Below are 19,743 nucleotides of genomic sequence, written 5' to 3' on the forward strand. Positions count from 1 at the left end.
AATTAAGTAGATGGCGTAAGCATAGAATATATTTAAACATGTAGGGCAGGGCTAATTTTGAATTGGAATTTTGAAGCTGCTCAGTAGTACAACATTGACATCATCCTAGGTGGGAACCTTTAGACATAGAATCTATAATTTTGATAGACTTATGCTATGAAAATTTACTAAAGCCCTATTTACAAAAAAGAGCATCATCCATTAAATAAAACATAGACCTACAGAATAAAGTATTTAACATAACGTTGCTATCTAAAGAAAATGGAAATATGAGAAGAGAATAAATGTCCATGGGAAGAAGGAACAATAAGAAAAGATATTTTAAGGTAGGCCTACTAGTGTAGTGGCTGGCCTTCTCAAAGGAAATTGCAAACACTATAACAAACTGAAAACAATTTAAAAGGACAGTTTAAAATGCTTACAGTTTTTTTTTCAGAATTTTATAGTGTTTCAATCTGACGAGGTCAATTGCTATTCTTGTAGGCTACTGATTTTAAGAAAGAAAGCACTAATAGGGTAATGCACCCAGTAGGGTCTACATAGATAGTGCCTATTCTGGTTGGCCTACAAATTTTTTGGTCAAAGTCTTTCTCTTATTAGTGTTGTAATAAGGCTCCTAAACTTGCATATGATGTATTTACTTGCAGTATTTGATAGCCTAATATTCAACTTTATTGCTGGCCATTGTATCTGTTCCTCAGGGTTTTATTCTCAGACCAATCCTCTTCAAGTTCTTCATAAATAACAGGCAAAATGTTCTATAAGACTACACTCATTGGTAAAAGCTTAGGAGCCTAAGCTCTACATAAGGAAATATGTTAAGAAAACAATTCCTGCTTCTTTATATGCAAAATAATCATAGATAACGCATTTTGCATAGGGAGAACCTTTATCTTCACTTCTTTCCTTGTTTTTCCAGTTTTTCAAAAAAAATTATATATTTTTCTGAATGACATTAAACCTATATACTAACAGACTATATACCCCTCCCCCAATGTGCAAATGTACACCCAGAATTGTACCTTTTATCCCAATATAACATTATAACAATTGTTTACCTAAATCATTAGGGGTTGAGTTAAATGATATTGAATCAGTTTAAAGTTGCCCAAAAAGACTTTAGAAGTATGTGAGAAGGAATCAAGCATCACAATCCCTATCATCCACTTCCTTTATAGATCCTGAAATTCTTTGACATACAGATGATAATTATATAAAATCAGAACTTTTCAATAAGGTGTTTGGTTCAGTTTTCATGCTAACACACAGGGAAACACATGCTCAACTTACTCTTCCAGATTTAAAAAGATAATTTAATTATTCAGATTTTACAGTCCAGAAGGTTTATCAAACTCTCCAAAATCTTGATCCTGGAAAGGTGCTGGATATTGATGGATTTTCATAGTTATGCCATTTCATATTTCAAACACATAGTTATGCCAACTTGAATTGGTGCTTGCTGGACCACTCACATATTCTTCATCTTGGAAAAATCAATCAATGGCCCATTATACAAGAAGAGTCCTAGTAGCATAAAACTTCTGAAGGTGATCAAGGATTTTTAATTGATGGCAGATAATAATATTTTATTTGATTGTACTTATGTTGTCTTTTCCAAAGCATCTGCAAAATTTCCATGCCACTTCTGATGAATAAATGTCAACTATACAGTATCTATAATGTCAACTATAGAAGTATGGATAACACATTATCTTACATATTGAACTCAAGAGGTTGTGATAGGTGATGCTTTGTCATCACCAATGTCTGTCATAAGTTGAGTCTGCCATGCAGTTGTCTTGGGCTGGAGCTCTTCTGCCTTTTAATCAATGATTTGCTGTGTGTTGTTAGGAATTTGACCTTAAAGATATTCACAGATGAAGTGAAAGTTTATAGGTCAGTTATGAATGAATATGAGAATTGTTTTCTTCTAGAGGATTTGAATGTTCTGCACTTACGGTGTACTGCAAATTCTATGCTCATTAACAAAAGCATGTGCAATGATGTGCATTATTTGCTCAGACTCTCTCAACATTACCATTACTTTGTTGATGGTAAGTCAATCTCAAGTGTGGAATGTGTTTCAAGACCAAGGGGTGTGCTTTCTGAGCTCTGAGTTCTTTATTTAACAATAAAATTCATAAAGAAAAAAATACTTCAAGACAATCTCCCCCATAAGGCTCCACGGCTGGGAAAGAACAGGGGAGAAAAAAACACCAACACTAACAATATAAACAAAATTCAAAAGCAAAATTGAGTTGCCCACCTTAATAATCCCCAAAAATGACAAGCTAGGCAGGGGGTAGCATATGATTTCACCATCTCAATTAAATACCCAACTCAATCCAGAGACATTAACTCAAAGGGAAACCAGAATAAAAAAAATAGACAAACAAAATTATTTACTAGTTAGAAAATCTCTAACATAATTTTCAAACTTACCAAACAAGTGGCAGCTTTGTATGAACTCTGGGAGTGTGTTCCAGATCCTGTTGCAAGCTATCTGAGGGTTGAAGTCAGACCTCACTGACTGAGCGTGAAGAACCAGTGAATTGTTGGAAGTGCACAGATGATAAGTCAATTGATCAGAAACAAAAGATATATTATTACATAGGACAGCAGGAAGATAGCCATTCAACTGTAAAAAAATGAAGAAGAACAAGAAAGAAAATAGAGAGATTTCAAATCAACCAAGGGTTTAAGTGAAAACTGGTTAGTTTCCTGAATAAGAGTCCTTGCTTTATCATAAAGTTTTTGAAAATGGCTTCAGAGACAAGGGAAAAGTTGACATCCAAATAACAGAACAATATGAAACATAAGACTGAACTAGGCTAAGAACAAGATTCTAAGAATCAACCCTGGAAAAATGTATTTGAGCTTTCTGAGGATTCCAAGACTCCTGGAGACTTTCATTTTTGATCAGATCAATATGATGCTTGAACGACAGATTTTCGTCCAGCAAGATGCTTAGGAATCGAATTTATAAATTATATGGTCCTTAGGTCTACTTAGAGAGCCTCTTGATACATGTATTTTATTTAAGTCAGGGCAAGCCTTTGAGACTCTGGAGAAAATGAGAAAACATGACTTTCCAACATTTTAGGCAAGATAATTTACATCAAGCCACTGGATAACTCTTTCAAAAAGGGCTATAATCCTTGAATGAAGATCAGACTCACTTGTGCCAAGAGAACTGTCATCAGCAGAAGTAATAAGTGTATCTGGTAAGGACAAACTCCTCTCACAATTAGTGACGGACGCTGGTTGACAAAGGTGACAGCAGATGGTAGGTTTTAAGTTTTAACTGCATAAGGTTGTTGAGATAGATTAAAAAGAGTATTAGCCCAATGACAGATCCTTGTGGAATGCCAAACTCTATTCCATAAGGGTTAGAAAAGTGCAGATCAACCAAGATGACTCAACCAGATATATATGATAGAAACCATGAATAACCATTCCTTCTTGTACCAATATGAGAAAGTTTCAAAAGAAGAATCTTGCGTGTCAATGAATCAAATGCTTTTCGAACATCAAGAAAAAGAGCAGTAGGTATCAAACCAGAGTCAAGAGCTGAATTCAAATAATTCAAGGAAGTTACACATGCATGCTCAGTTGAGTGCTTTGCCCTACAACCAAACTGGAAATCATGAAAAAAGTGTTTTTAATTAAGAAAATCAAGAATTCGAGAAAGCATGGCTTTTTCAAAAAGTTTACTAAACACTGATAAAAGAGATAAGGGATGATGATTTGTAGGATCATTCCTTGATTCACCTTTAAAAAGGATAATAACACAAGCACGCTTTAGAGCACTTGGGAAGACACCATTTTCAAAAGAAAGATTGACAAGTCTCGTGAGGGCACACACAATGACAGGAAAAATGAACTTAACAACCTTAGTTGGAATACAGTCCGGGCCAGAGGATGAAGAAACCCTCGAACCATTGACAATTTCGGCTATTTCAGCTTCAGAGGCAGGTTCCAATGCCATTGATTTAGAACAAGGCAGTCCAACACAAGACCTCAAATCAGGTAGAGAAGAAGAATGACTTATAGAAGAGGCTGTAGTTTTGCTGATATTAGCAAAATAGGAAGTAAATGCATCTTGAACTTTTAGCTCACCCTCTACATTTTTGCCGTCAATCACAACACTTGAAGGGAAAAAGGAGGCAGAAAAGATGGCCTGATAACAGAATTGATTACTTGCCATCTCTTCCTAATGTCTTTACTGCACACAGAGAATTTTTTATAATAAATAACAATTTAGCTTTTCGGCAAAGTGAATTGTAAACTCTTCTATAAGCTTTGAAAAGTTGATGCCAAGAATCACGCGAAAATTGCTTAGAGTACTTTTAAGCCTTCCAAAGATTATTTTTCTTCCTCCAACTTTTAAGGAGTCCAGGAGTCATCCAAGGATTCAAAGGGGCTGTTCGTTTTTATGCCAGATTCGACTGGGATGCATCACATGTATCCAAGGTGACTTCTTTCAAAGAATCATAAATCAAATTAAACAAAGAATCTATGTCAGATTCATTTTCAGAAATATTCTATGAACGACCTGCCAACTGTGACCTAAGAATATGCAAGCCCTGATCATTATATTTAAAGAGGAAAAACCAGCTCCTAGGCAACAAATCGAAAAAACCATCCATAGAAAAACAGGAAAATGGTCTGATATATCACTCGTCAATATAGAATTTTTCATCAAGGTCAAAGATGAATAAACATTTTCAAGCAAAGAAGCGGTAGTGTTAGTTATGCGAGTTGGAATGCATGCAAAAGGAAGTGTTCCACAAGCAAGCATTGTTGAAAGGAAATCCAAGGACAAGGATGACCTCCAGTCACATAAATTAAGGTTAAAGTCGCCCATAATGACAAGTTCACTTGAATGAAGTTGGATTATTTCCAAGACATCATCAAGAATCTGAAAGAAAGAGGGAACAGACCCTCTAGGAGAACGGTATATATTACCAACAATCAAAGTTTTAGCTTGTGTTTTAATCTGAATAAAAATGGATTCCAAAATTCCTTATTCATTTCTTGACAGGTCATGTCCAACAGATTCGAATCTCAAATTTGATAAACGTGTATCAAATATCACACATAAGCCAAATTACTAATTATTATGGCTAAAGCATACATTTTCTAAGGTTAATCTTTGTTCATTGGTTTCACTTTATGTATCCACTGTATGTCCAATACTTGAGTATTGTCCATCAGTATAGTATTCTGTTAACAAGAGACAAAGAAAAAGTTGAGAAAATGCAATATAGGGTCACCAAACTCATACCTTATCTGAGACATCTACCATACCACTAGAGAATGCAGAGACTACAGTTGCCTAGTCTTCAGCTCTAACATGGTAGAGCTGACCTGATAAATATATTTTGCATTGATAATACAACTCCAACTCACTTCTTCACTTTTACAGAATACAGTTGTACCTATCAACACCAACACAAAACATACCCACCATGTTCACAAAAAAGATTAGGCCAAAACTTTTTATCTAGCCAAGTGTAGAAGACTCGGAACACACTTCCATCAGAAAAAGTTGCAACAATCACAGTCTAATCTTTCAAAACTAGTTTAGCCTCTACAGATTTCCATACTAGGTCTTATCATGATCCATTTCGAAAGTATGTTTTTTGTATTAGTTGTTTTTGTGACACTTAAGATAAGATAATATTTATTTTCAAAAGACTATCACAAGCTCTATAGAGCCGAATTCGCTTTATATGTCAGTAAAAGCTAAGAAAAAAAAAATTCAAAACAGTACATTAAGTCAAACACTTAAAATTAAAAGGAATTAAAAAAGCAAAATCATCAAAGATAAAGGGCAAATCAGTAAACTTAACAATTAAATTACAAAAACATTGCAGTAAATCAAAAAAGAATAAAAACGGCAATAGAGGAAAAGGGGAATTTGGCAAGTTCATAATCACGAATTATTATTAAGGTGTTTCAGAATAAAGAGTATAAAACTTTTGCGAAACCTTTCTGTAGCAGCATGGACTGGAGAGTAAGTTGGGATTGCTAAGGAGGCTGACCGGGGGAGTCGGAGTCTAATGGGATTGTGAAAATCAGGGAGTAAGTCCTCAGTACGGGGTTTGGAAATGACTGATTTAGGGAAAAGCAGGCAAATTTTTCCCCTCCTTTCTTTTAAGGTGGTAGTGCGTGCAGCTTTAAGGAGGAAGGAGTATGGAATTTTGCCTTCTTTGTAAATGATCCTGAGCGAACGCTTTTGGACCGACTCGATTTTGTCACTAAGTTCATTTGAAAGTTGCGAATGCCTGACCAGACACGCATATTCCAATAATGGCCTGATAAAGGATAAGTAAACACGGAGGGAATGTATCTCAGGACAATTAAATTTGTTTAGTAGCTTAAAAATGGATAGTGAAACATTTGCTTGTTTAACAATGTTGGAAACATGTGTGTCCCACTTAAGATCATTAGAAATTGTGACACCAAGAATCTTAACATGTTTCACTAGCATTTTGCTTGGGATCGGATCGCGAAAAGCAGGATAGATTTCAAGAAGTTGATTGTCATTATCTGTGATTTAGTGGGATTTACTGTCATATTTAGATTCTTAGATTCATCTGAACATTGGGTTAGGATTTCAACGAGGACACTTAATATTCATATGACATACTTCAAGGATCAACAAATCACTCACATATTTCCATCTTGGGGGGAATTCCTTGCCAATTTCGTTAATCATGACAAGAAATAATAGTGGTCCCAATAAGGTTCCTTGAGGTATTCCACAGTACCTAGGGAGGGCGTTAGAGAAGGTATTTTTGTATTTTACAACTTTTAATGTGTCTGAAGGGAACGATATAACAATATTTACTAAAAGTGGGTCAATTTCAAAGTTATCATGTAGTAAACGAATTAGGATAGTGTGGTCAACTAAGTCAAACGCTTTTTGGAAATCGACTAAAACCAGATTTAGCCAAACATTTGGTTTCTCTAGTTCACTTAGGATCGTGCGAATCAAGTGTACAAGATAATGGGTGGTGGAGGTTTTTCTTAAATTACCAAACTGTCGGATGTCAATGTGTGGTATAATTTCAATTTTAAGCCAGTCACAAAGGAACCCTTCGTAAAGCTTAGAAAAAACTGGAGTGACTGTAATAGGATGCATGTTGGTTATAGTCAGACTGGAAGATTTCTTTGGGATGGGTGTTATAAAACCTAGTTTCCAGCAACTTGGGAATTTACCAGATTTTGTAATTTGGTTAAGAATATCAGATAAAGGTCCAGTAATTGTGTCTGAAAAGGCTTTAATCAAGTCAATTGGGATGTCTAATGGGCAAGTACTTGATTTTTTGAGCTTTTGGATTTTATTTATGACATCAGAGGGAGAAATTTGGGGGAAAGAGGTGGAGGGAGGAATAGTTTGACCTAAGCAAGTGAAAGGGGGGAGACTTTGTACTATGGACGCAACATGCAGGTTCAAATCGTTCGCTATCTTGTAAGGGGGCTCATGGAGATGAAAATTAACTTCAACAGGGTTTTTTCCGCAAATCTCTTTAATTTTCCTGTACCATTGTTTTGGTTTGTTAGAATACAAATCCTTAACCTTACTATTGTAATACTCAGAAGCTGCCTTTCTCAATTTTCTCTTCAGGAACTTTCTTAGATCATTAGCCTGTGTGATATGTCCTTGCCTGAACAAATTGATTTTTTTCCTTATTATTTTTTTAAAAGTCGCAGTAATGTAAGGTTTATCGGTAGAGCATATTTTAATTTTTTTCACCGGAAAATGGCTTCATAATTACTCCTCAATAAATTTTGGAGGGACAAAGCCTTGAAGTCGACATCATTTGTTTGGTAAACAGGGGACCAATTTTCACTAGTGATCCAAGAGCCAAAATTGTAGAGTCCTGAGTCAATTAGAGGTCTAAAGACGGTTTCAGTAATAGTAAAGGAATATTTAACTGTAGCTAGTGGAGATAGGAGTAGGCTAAAGTGGTAACTACCTCCGAGAGGGGGAAGAATGGTGACAGGTCTGTAGAAATTTGACATATTGGTGCATTATAAATCAAGAGTAGAATTGCCTTTGGTAGTAGGGACTTTTACAATTTATTTTAAACGAAGAGTATTACATGTAGACTCAAGTTTTAATTCATTTGCATCACCTAAGAGGAAAATTCCAGCATTTGGGTATTTGGATAGTACATAGTCGGCGCTACCATGCAATTTTTCAATAAAATTAATTTTTTCAGCCGCTCTCTGCCCAGGAGAGTAGTAAAAACAACACAGGATAATCAAATTGAAAGGACGTGGTAAGACCTTAGGTCGAACACAAACCCACAAAATTTCATCAAAGGGAGTAAGACAAGGAACTAATATTTCTGAAGGATAAAAATCATTACGGGCAAAGAAAAGAATTCCACCCCCTTTGTTACCCAGGGGGTGGGTTTCGGGTCTGAGTTTAATAAACTGGGTGAAATTATGCATTTTTAACATGTGTGTATTTTGAGCGTGTACTTCAGTAATAGCGATTATGTCTGATCTATATATTTTAGAAAAGGAGTCTAATTCATTAAGTTTTTCAAAGTTAAAACTTTCAGCGTTGCTTAACAAAAGTGTGGGAAATTTAAAACGACCTACAAAGGTACCATTTTTACACTTAACTTTATTTAAATTACAAATGGGTACAGGGGGTGTGGTGGGATTCTTAGCGGGGGCCAGATTAATGTAGTCAGAACAAGGGACCGAGGGAGCACATTTGACTTTTATGGGATGACTATTAGAGTCAACATCTATAGATGAATTATTAGAGTAAGAGAAGGATTTGTTTTGGGGATTTGGGGGTGGGGGGACGGGCAATGATATGGATGAAGCACGAGGAGAACAATTAGGATTCATTACAAGACAATTATTGAATGCAAAAAGTCTCAGACCTGAGTCACGTTGACAGGGTAGGCACGAGGGATAAAACGAATGGGCTGGGGGAGGGGTTTCGTAAGGTGCTGGGAAAGGGGGCCTGGTTGGGAATAGTGATTCATGTCCGTCAAGAAATTGCTGGTTTGTGGCAGAGTAGGGAGGGTATAGGGCAGCATACTGTGAGGAGGGAGGAAATAGGACTTCTGTATGTGGGGAGGGGGGTAGCAAAGGATAAGGGAGGAGAGTTCGGGATCGAACTCTTATCTTGTCTTATCTTATCTTAGAAAAATGAAGAAAGAAGTGAAGATACAGGTTTTCCTCTTGCAAAGTGTGTTAACTATGATTATTCCGCACATTATGAAGTAAAAATTATTTTCTTAACATGTTTCCTTATGTGGAGTTAGACTCCTAGGCTGACACACACTCACTAAAAAGATAATTCACAACTAGTTGGTAAAGCTGCTAGAGCTTCTGACTTACCATCTATTTAGAATGACCTTAATGGTCTTGATTTTTGAGCTGAAACTTAGCTCCTTGCCTTCCATGCTGGCACATGATATGTGGTCTGTTTCTTAACTACTTGAAAAGATTATGCTTCAAAAAGTGACAATATATGTAAATGAAAATATAATTTCATTTCCATCCTGCCAGTATTGTTTTCAAAAATCTAATTGTGTTATACATGCTGTATGTTATTATATTATAAACTACTACCACTACTACTAATAACTCACCACAGCACCAAGCTGCCTGAGGCCAACATAGCTACGCACACTCCTCCTCCAACCCAATATGTTCTAGGCCTTCCTCTTTATACCCTCCCACGAAGTTCCCATTTCCTTAAATTCTTATTTGTGACACCCTCCCAAACAGACAAGGACGACCTGCTTTCTGTTTAAACCCAGACGGTTGGCCAAAAAGGACAATCATTGGCAATCTTTCATCCTTCATCTGCAGAATGTGGCCTAGTCATCTCAATCTTTCTTTCATTATAGCCCTAGAAAGAAGGATTGAATCGTATTTTTTGTACAACCTTCTGTTTGAAATACGGTCCGTCAGCCAAATACCCAGAACGATCCGTAGGTAATTTCTCTGGAAAACATCTAGTAAATTTTCATCTGCTTTTTGGAGCGCCCATGCTTCAGAGCCATATTTGACCGCTGTCATCACTGTAGCTTCCAATATTCTAATCTCGGTTTACAAAATTATCTTCCCAGATCGCCATACTCTACGTGCGGCTTATTTCAGATATTCCAAATTCCTCCTCCGGCTTCCTAGATGGCACCGAACAAAAAATAATTGCTCGATTTGGTTTAATTGATGTGGCTTCTCGGATTCGCTCTTCCAGTGATGATTTTTATGTAAAAAGACTATCAACTTTATTCACGTCTACGACCCTCTGCAGCCTTTTTTCCATATTGATACTGGTTAATTAGTCCATGTTGTCTTCTTTAGGTTGAATTTTTTTCTCTGTTAATCGTTTTTGTTTTTGTTTATTTATAATACTCCATCCTTTGTGTTTTTATACTTTTACAGGTAATAAAGTTCATTCATTCATTAATTCATTCATATATATATATATATATATATATATATATATATATATATATATATATATATATATATGCCTTCTCGGATTCGCTCTTCCAATGATGATTTATGTAAAAAGACTATCAACTTTATTCACGTTTACGACCCTCTGTAGGTCGATGCAATATATATAAATATATGTTTAAGCAAAGTTTAAGTTGCGTTACAACAATCAAAATAGAACCTGTTTCCCATAGTGGCACTACAGTAACCAGTTGTGTTAATTAAGGGGGGGGGGTATTTTCTAACAAGACAAATGAATGTCTCCAGTACACACAGTTAACTCTCATCTGTAAAGTCAGATAAAAAGGAGAATTAACTGTGTGCGATAGAGACACTATTTTGTCTTTTTGGTGGTTAGTCAGACAATAAGTGTATTTGTAGTTTTGGAAGTGTTTAAAATGTAAGTCGTTTTTATTGGTTTGTTTTTCGTTGTTTGTTCTTTTATCTCTGTCTTGTGTGATAGTTGTCGTTTACTATAAATGATCTTATAAAAAAAAAATTGTTTCTTTTTCCTTACTTTTTTTTCTGTTTGAGAAGACTCCCTGAATCAGAATATTCAGATTTGTTTTTTGTTATTTAAGTTTTGTTGTTTTTTTTTGTCTTTTGTTTTGTTCCACTGCTCTGTTAAAATAAAACCTGTTTTACTCTCTAATTTTTTGTAAAACAAAAAAAAAATGATCAATATTTTTATTGTCTTTGGATTTATATTTAGTGTTTATGAGTTGTTTTTTTTTCAGAGGGGGAGGGGTCGTTGGGACTAAAAAACCGGTACCACCTGGATATGGCCGTGTCCCTAACATGGATTCCGCTGCCCCTTCCTCCTTGGATTTCTAAAAATAGCCTTTATGGAAGGTGTTCTCATTTAAAGTACATGTGGGAAATAATAAATTAACCCAACCTCAGGGTTTGAAAAATACATCCCTCCCCCACAACTGCTTAAATTTTCGTGAATTGACACCACTTCTGTAATCTTGTCATCCTTTAAGAATTTCACAGTATCAAGGGCAAACAAGTAGAAATAGACATAATTTTGTAATGGACATTGCAAAGTAAACGTTTAATGGATCCCTCCACAAGCCTGTATGTGGGAACCCGGTTTTTCCTGCTTGTTTTGGTTTGGGCTTATTACACATAAATAAATATTCAGTTTGTAGTTTATAAACGGTTAATGGATCCCTCCACAAGCCTGTATGTGGGGACCCGGTTTTTCCTGCTTGTTTTGGTTTGGGCTTATTAAGTATAAATAAATATTCAGTTTATAGTTTATAAACGGTTAATGGATCCCTCCACAAGCCTGTATGTGGGGACCCGGTTTTTCCTGCTTGTTTTGGTTTGGGCTTATTAAGTATAAATAAATATTCAGTTTGTAGTTTAAAAACGGTTAATGGATCCCTTCACAAGCCTGTATGTGGGGACCCGGTTTTTTCTGCTTGTTTTGGTTTGTGTTAAATTCAGTTTATAAATAAATGATGATGATGCTCTTTTTGTCACTTTTAGTTAATAACTTCGAAAATGAAACGATGAAAAATACACGAGGTGCGTGTATTTAACTATAAAGTTTAGCAAATGTTTGATTATCAAAACGAACTCTTTTCCTTACTAGCAGGTCATACATTTCTCTAACTTTTACAATACAGACGGTGTTATTGAATAAATTCTTAATTAAAAATTTCCTGTAACCCCATCCTGATTGAATGAAGTTGGAAATCATTATCACTTGCCACTAGAAATTCTGTTTTTGTTGGTTCACTCTCCAATTCCATCTCGCGTAGATGTAATTGTAATATATTAATTGCATTTTGTATCGATATTAAATTATCCAAAAAGAGTAAAATATCACCAACATACGACAATTGGCTAACGTCGATACCGCCTATTACATATGTGGGTAGTTATCGTTTGGCTGCCCTAATTGCGCTGTTGGATATAATGGGGTTAAGAACTGTGTCTAATACCCTGCTGGTTAAGATAGAAGTTTTTCCATCAGTTGTCTCGGTGGGTCAAAACGAAGCACAATATGCAAATGGTGATCTTCAAATGCCTTGGCCCCTCTATATTAATTATAATAATGATACACACATGCTTTGAGGCGAGCTCTCTTTGTGACTAAAGCTGGGCTTGATAGAGATTAACCAGTATACATTGAGCATTGTTACGACAAAAAGCATTGCTACACCAGTGTCTCAAAAGTGTTCAAATGCTACACCAGTATTTCAGTTAATTTTTTATTTCAGTTTAAAGCCTGAATCATAATCAACTGGTCTTCAAGAGACTCTTGACCATTGAAAATGGAGGGCAGTTCATGCAAAAAGTCAAATTTTTGCAGTAATGGCACCTTATCTTCACATAGCACAACTCAAAATGTACCTTCTTCGTCTATGATTGATCCCAATTGTACACCAATCGATGGTTCTGACCAGGTTAATGGGCAGTCTAACTTTCAGCTTGCAAACTGTGATGAAGATAGTGAGGAAGAGGTATTTAACAATCATTGAAGATCTTATCTAAGTAATTAAAACAGTAGAAATAAGCTGTGCGAAAGTGCGGTTCAATTTCGCTCTCTTGGGCTATATGAGAGAAAGGTTGAGATGGCTTGGGCACATTTTGCAGATGAAGGTTGACAGATTATCCTTTCAGCTAACTGTCTAGGCTTAAACGGAAAGCAGATTGTCTTTGTTTGAGGTGGGAGGAAGTTGTAAGGAAATTTTTAAGGGAAATAAGAACTTCTTGAGGGGGAGGTTTGTAAAGAGTGAGGGCGTGTGCATAGCTGTGTTGGCCTCAGACGGCTTGGGGCTGTGATGAGTTGCTAGTAGTAGTATCTAAGCATTAATTTTGTTAAAATCCATATTTTATATTGACTGTTCTGAAATACAGATGTATAACAACGATGTTCATAGTATTTAGAAGAAATACCAGAGGGCTTTTATATGTTTGACTTATAGTTCAAAATCTTATATTTGAAACCAAAATATCCTATTTTTGTGCAAGAACAAAATAATTTCAATGATCAGGACTGTTTCAAGATAGCAAAAAGTAAATCAAAATACCCACAAATTTACACACAAATATACTGAAATTCTGGCTATAACTTTGGCTTGTGAAGTTGTATTATCCTACACCCAGTGGCGGCTCGGGCCTCTCTTGTGCCTGGTGTAAAATTGGGTTTAGTACCCCCTCTCCATCTGTCCCTGAAATATTTTCAGGCCAATTTTAACAAAGCTTTCATTTAGTTACAAAACCTTTTCAGTTTATTAATTAATTAATAAATTATTGTTGAATTATTATTATCCCAATTTAATTGTTATTATTATTTAATTATTTTTATTTATCTTTATTTTATTAATCAACTCATAATATGTTTTTTATTATTATCATCTTAATTTAATTATTATTGTTTAAATATGTTTTAGTTTATTTGTATTTTATTATTTTATTAATAAATTAATGATTACTTTCCTTTGTTAAATGCACCCCTATTTCATTTAATAAAAATAAATTTCAAAATGACAATACCATTATTACCGTTAGATTATTTTTCTGAAATTTTGCGCCCCTAAAATTTCTCTGCCCAGGGCAAGTGAGCTCTCTGCCCATTCCCCCCCTAAACTGCTGGTGCCTATCCCAACACAGCTGTCAGTTGCCTAAATAAGTTTGTTTTTTTTATTGTTTTTTTTTCAGAAAGTACTATGTGTGATATACCGTGGAGGCATGGTTGGTATTGCTGTATATTGTATCGAAACAGAGGAGTTGCTAGTTTATCAAGAAGTTCCTGATGTTTCCCCTGAATTTCCATATCTTGAGATGGCTTTGCTTGAGATAGCTCCAAGGTAGGCTACCTGATATTCTGTTTCGAAGAGGTGGGGAATTTAAACCCGATGTGGAACGATATTCTCAGGAAATGCTGAAAGGAGGAAGCTATTTTTGAAATAGTTATAATAATGGTAAAAATCAAGAGGAAGGACCAACAGTGGCCAAAGATTAGAATTATACGCCCCCACTTCATGGGGCAGATTTGGAGAACCCCTTGGACACAGGCCAAATATAAGGATAAATTTCGATGTCTTTTAATATGAACCTTGAATGCCGCAGAATTAAGCTGTAATAAAATACTTATTAATAAATATTTTTATAATAATACAAATATAAATAAATGAAAATAAATGATTATATATATATATATATATATATATATATATATATATATATATATATATATATATATATATATATATATATATATATATATATATATATATATATATATATATATATATATATATATATATATATATATATATATATATATATATATATATATATATATATATATATATATATATATATCGTATATAAGTTAAGTATATGCACGTATATACCTCTTCATATAAATAAATATTTAAAGAAGGTGGATGTTTCATGGGAGGGAGTGAAGAGTAAATCTGTGAATGTGTGGGGTTGGAGGTGGGACGTGAACATCTGTGCTAGTCTAGCCAGAAGTGACTTGGCTCTGTGAAGAGTTCTTACTGGCAAATTTTTGTTTTTTAGGCTTACTGCAACTAAAATAAAACAATAATGAGATTTGGATAATAACATGTTTTCTTAACAATGGAAATAGTTCTTCTTGGTAATTTTTGTCTTGGTAATTTTGGTAGTTATCTTGGTAATCTTGGAGTGTAGGCTCGGTAGAGGGGCTTGCACTACTTAAGCCAGATTCTTTGGCTAATTTGTACCTTTTATTTGCATTTTTCTGGGGCTCGCAGAATCTCTTTAGTCTTACAAGTAGGGAATGACGGGAGGTTGCAGCCTAAAAACCCCATACCAAAATCTCAATTTGGTGAGGTAGATCGTCCCTGAAAATTTTTTTCTGTTTGCGTAATGGTTAGGGAGGAGAACAGGGAGGTATAAGTATGAACTGGGAAATATATTTTTGTGCTGTAGATTTACTTCTGAAAATTCCTAAAGTCTGAAAGTTAGTATTGCATAAATAGTCACTGTTCTTCAGTCTAATAAACATTATGAAAAAAAAGATTATAATAATATATATATAAATAATAATATGTAAATAAATAATAAATAAGTAATATAAATAAACATTATGAAAAAAACGTTCGGTTTGCTGTACGAAGTGTTTGGAAACCACGGTTGATGCATGCAGGTTTTCTTGGTATGTTCAGACTCGTTGTTTTTTTTTTTTGTGTCTATATGATTGAAAGACAAGCAATTTCAAATTTTTAAAAGGAATTTTGGAATTACTTAATGTGAATTAAACTTGAATTATGCAATCCCTCTTTGATTAAAGCAGATGCCAACTTCCAAGGATCGTAAAAAACTTCTTCAACTTTAAAAAGTTGTTCTTAGCATGACAAGAATATTGTTTGGGGTCGATTTAACTAGTAAAGAGACGTTAACCTCAGCATTATGAAAAGGAGTTTGAAATCCGGGTTTATCTGATCATTGCCCGCATAGGCCAATATCCTCACCTCCTTTATCTTAGGGCCCTCCTCCACAGTTTAGCGATGGTAAAAATAGAGGAAAGTTAAAGATGTATCTTAAACTCTCTAGCCAAAAAAGGAAAGTTTATTGGTTGTGATGACCATGGTTGCCAACGCGGTCAATTGTACTGTTTATGGTACATTTTAGAGGCCCTGGTACAATCCGGTGAATTGGAATATTTTTATACAATTCAAATTTTCCTATACATTTAAGTTTTACTTGCTTCTTTCTTCCTCCGATATTTGTTCAGGTTTAAGCTCATAGAAAATTGTCTTCTTGTTATGGCAAATTTTTAACCTGCTGTTCAAATGGTACAAATTACCCTCTTGTGGCATACTTTTAGTCGGGCAACTTGTACAGTTCACTTGAAAGCATTGACAACGCTGGGATGATGACACTAAGTACCATCATTGGAAGCCTAATGAAGATTAGGGCTTCCTTGAAAGGATGGTAAGACGTTTTAAGAAAAGATTTAAAGGAAGTGGGAACTTAATTGGAGAGCGTAAGGAGTTGATACAATTTTAAAACCTGAGAACTTACGTAAATCCTCATTGATGAAAATTCTTTCGTTTTCAAATGGATTAAACATAAATTTTCCTCTGTTCTGTTGAATAGTTGAATGTAAAACCACACTTTTTTCGATTCGCAATTTTTTTGTTGACAACTCGGTCCCTTCTAAGAGTGTTTTCCAAGGCTGCTCAGTTAATCACTGAAAGGCGGAAGCAACTCTCAGGGAAAAGCATTGATGTGTTGCCGTTTTAAATAGCCAAAAATAGCTAGTAGTTAATTTTTCTCTGTCCTGGTTAATTTCAATTTTGGATTTTGGTGACATTCATTTACGTAGTCAAAGTTTGTTTTCATTGTCTGATTTTACATTATTCTAAGTTTGAAAAACAGCTCTATATTTATAATTTTCTTCACTGAACTTTCTCAGTTCCATGAGTTAATCTAAAGAAAATGAGTTAATCTAAGTAAAAAAAAAAAAAAACTGATTTGATATATCGATATATCAAATACCGACTATCGAAAGTAAAAATCGATATATGGGCTAATCAAATTATCGCCTAACCATACTAACTCCACACTGTTATTCTTTTAATTGTTGTATTGTTGTATTCCTGGTAGGATATGGTGGCAGAGGGGTAATCATTAGTGTCAAAATTCGTCACCAAGTCTTCATCGGAGAGAAAAGGGTCTTACTTTAATCTCATACAGCGTCCCCTATCTTAGAACGCCATATGTGTTTTTGAGAATACAATCGACAAGAGTAACCTCATATTTTTCCTCGTTGAATTTGATGGCGAGGGGAGTTTTGTCCAAATATTTCTTATCTTATTCAAATCATTGTAGAGGGGGTCAGAGACATTGACATAAACGTCACATAGAAATCGTTGGGTATTGTGTACGTCTTCAGAAGATATCTACGAATAACAATCAGTCTTATATCTTACTTAAATTAACAAGAAACTGCCTCTTGCCCTATTAGTATGAGGCTTTAATATCTTTTCGATCTGATACATTCCTGTGTTTTTAACTTTTTGTAATTCATAATCGTAGAAACCACCAAGAATCTTATCATCTTTCGTGGCTTGTAGACGATGCGTTATGGGTGCAGTGTCTAAGATTCTGGAGACTTAAAAAGTTCAATAGACTATAAGTAGTTACCCTGTTCAAAATTTTTTCGAACAGTATCACCAACATTGCATTTCTTATTTTTCACTTCCCTCCACATCCATTTGAATGTAACACAGGGCATCAGAGTCTACTGTATCGAAGACTATCAAACTACTATAATTGCTAGCATAATAAGAGTAAAGAGAAGAGAATAGAGAATACCGCCCATTTCTTTATTGTTAGACATATATGTTTAGACTCCAGAGAGAGACTCGACTTGAATTTCTTATTCGACTACCGATGTTGAGTTTAGTTCAGGGAGTCTACTGTGTCGAAGACCATCATACTGCTATAATTGCTAGTGTAATGAAAATAAACAGAAGAAAACAGAGAATACTGCCCATGTATTTATTGCTAGACATACACGTTTAGACTCCAGGGAGAGGCTTGACTTGAATTTCTTATTCCAGTATCGATGTTGAGTTAGCCCATTGAGTTTAGTTCAGGGAGTTACTATATGTATTTATAACCCACTTTCATAAAAATATAAATAGTGCAGTAAACACAAGCGAAAATTAACAATAACATTACACAAAAAAAAACAAACAAAGAACAATAAATCACCAAAAACAGTTAAACAAAAATAACATTGAATAAGTAATTTTAATAAAAAAACAAATTAAGCCATGATGAGGCGACAATCTCCGATACGCTGTTTCCGAAATCCTTTTGTGTAAACCAGTCAGCTTTTCAGTAATATTCGGGAGGTGAAACTTGTCTATGAATTTTCTATTCCTATACCAAAGAGGAAGATATCTACAAAAACGGGAATAGGCCACCCGAATATCACTAAAATCCCTATTCCTAAGTATAGGATAAAGCCCAGAAAGGCAAAGAACAGAATGATCTGAAAAAGTAAAATATAGCTTTCCTCGATTAGCTACAGTTTTAGAGTAACCGACATGGATCCTCGTTTTAGCATCCCGGACGGCACACCGGAAGGACGGCAAGTTTAATACCCAACCACCGCACCGAATCTACATGAGGGATGGAAAAAAGCTTAGAGGTTTAGGAGGGGATGAAGAATTGACAGAAAGATACTAACATTTACCAACATTAAGCGAAAGACTGATTTTAGTAAAAGAATAAGAAATTTTATTAACCATCTGCGATAGTCTGAGTTTAGACCGGCTAATTAGAAGAATATAATCAGCATAAGCAAGGTATGAAATATCAGATACCCCAACAAAACACATAGAAGATGTATTCTCCAGAATACAAGAAATACAAAATTTAAAAACACTCTGAGATAATACTCCGCCCTGCTGTACACCTCGATGAACAGGGACAATAAAAGAAGAAAGGGTACCATTAGTTTTAATTCGAAGAAAGGATTTACCATACCAGAACTTAAGAAGAAAGATCAGCGAAAGGTTAATGCCGTGACTATAAAGAGAATAAAGAGCCTGATTGTGTAAAATACTATCGAAAGCCTTAGAAAGATCAAGGGCACAAATATGAAGACCATACCCTTTAGCAGAAGCATCTTTAAAAAATCAAGCCAGAGCACGGTGAACGTGCTGGCAACTGATGCCAGACTGAAAACCGAGCTGGTTCTCCCCAAAATTAGCATTGAAATTTATGAAAGGGAGCAGGATATATTCAAGGATTTTACTTAGATCTCTTACCTTGCTTAAGAACGGAAGTGACAGTTCCACACAAAAAGCTATCAGGAACAAAAGAACAACAAATACACATTTGGAAAAACAACTGTAAATACAAAAACAAAGACGGACAATTTACTTTTAAGATGATAAACACTAATTCCGTCAACATCAACAGCGCTTGATTTCAATTTCTCAACGGAGGCTATTACAGCATCAAAAGAAACGGGTAGAACTTGTGCCTGAGTCAAGGAAGACGGGAGAATCGAATCAAGCAACTTTGAGTAAAATGCGTGCACTGCATAATTCACTTTGGAAAATATAACTGAATAATGGCTAGACCACGCAGCTGGCGAGATGGGGCAATCAAGATTTAATGAGTAATCTGATTTAGATGAATTAATTACTTTGTCCCATTCATTCTTGTTGGTAGGGCAATCTAACCCTTTATATCGGCTTTATCGGCTTTTTTTTAGATCGC

The 19,743-nt window shown here is 35.0% G+C and overlaps 1 protein-coding gene across 3 annotated transcripts in view; it reads left to right on the top strand.

The window, feature by feature from the left end:
- Nucleotides 1-8: 8 nt before the first annotated feature.
- Nucleotides 9-19,743, top strand: part of LOC136039544 (mutS protein homolog 5-like) — a 117,034-nt gene continuing 97,299 nt past the window's right edge. For 2 of the 3 annotated variants that reach the window (XM_065723366.1, XM_065723368.1), the window contains exons 1-3: nt 9-109; nt 12,726-12,968; nt 14,170-14,318. In XM_065723366.1, the coding sequence (XP_065579438.1) occupies nt 12,780-12,968; nt 14,170-14,318 (338 nt within the window). In that variant the 5' untranslated portion in view covers nt 9-109; nt 12,726-12,779. Of the gene's footprint in view, nt 110-210; nt 327-12,725; nt 12,969-14,169; nt 14,319-19,743 lie in introns of those variants that run through there. The other variant, XM_065723367.1, reaches the window with a different exon arrangement.

The sequence above is a fragment of the Artemia franciscana genome, chromosome 19 (genome assembly GCF_032884065.1).
Source record: "Artemia franciscana chromosome 19, ASM3288406v1, whole genome shotgun sequence".
In the NCBI taxonomy this organism is placed as follows: Eukaryota; Metazoa; Arthropoda; class Branchiopoda; order Anostraca; family Artemiidae; genus Artemia; species Artemia franciscana.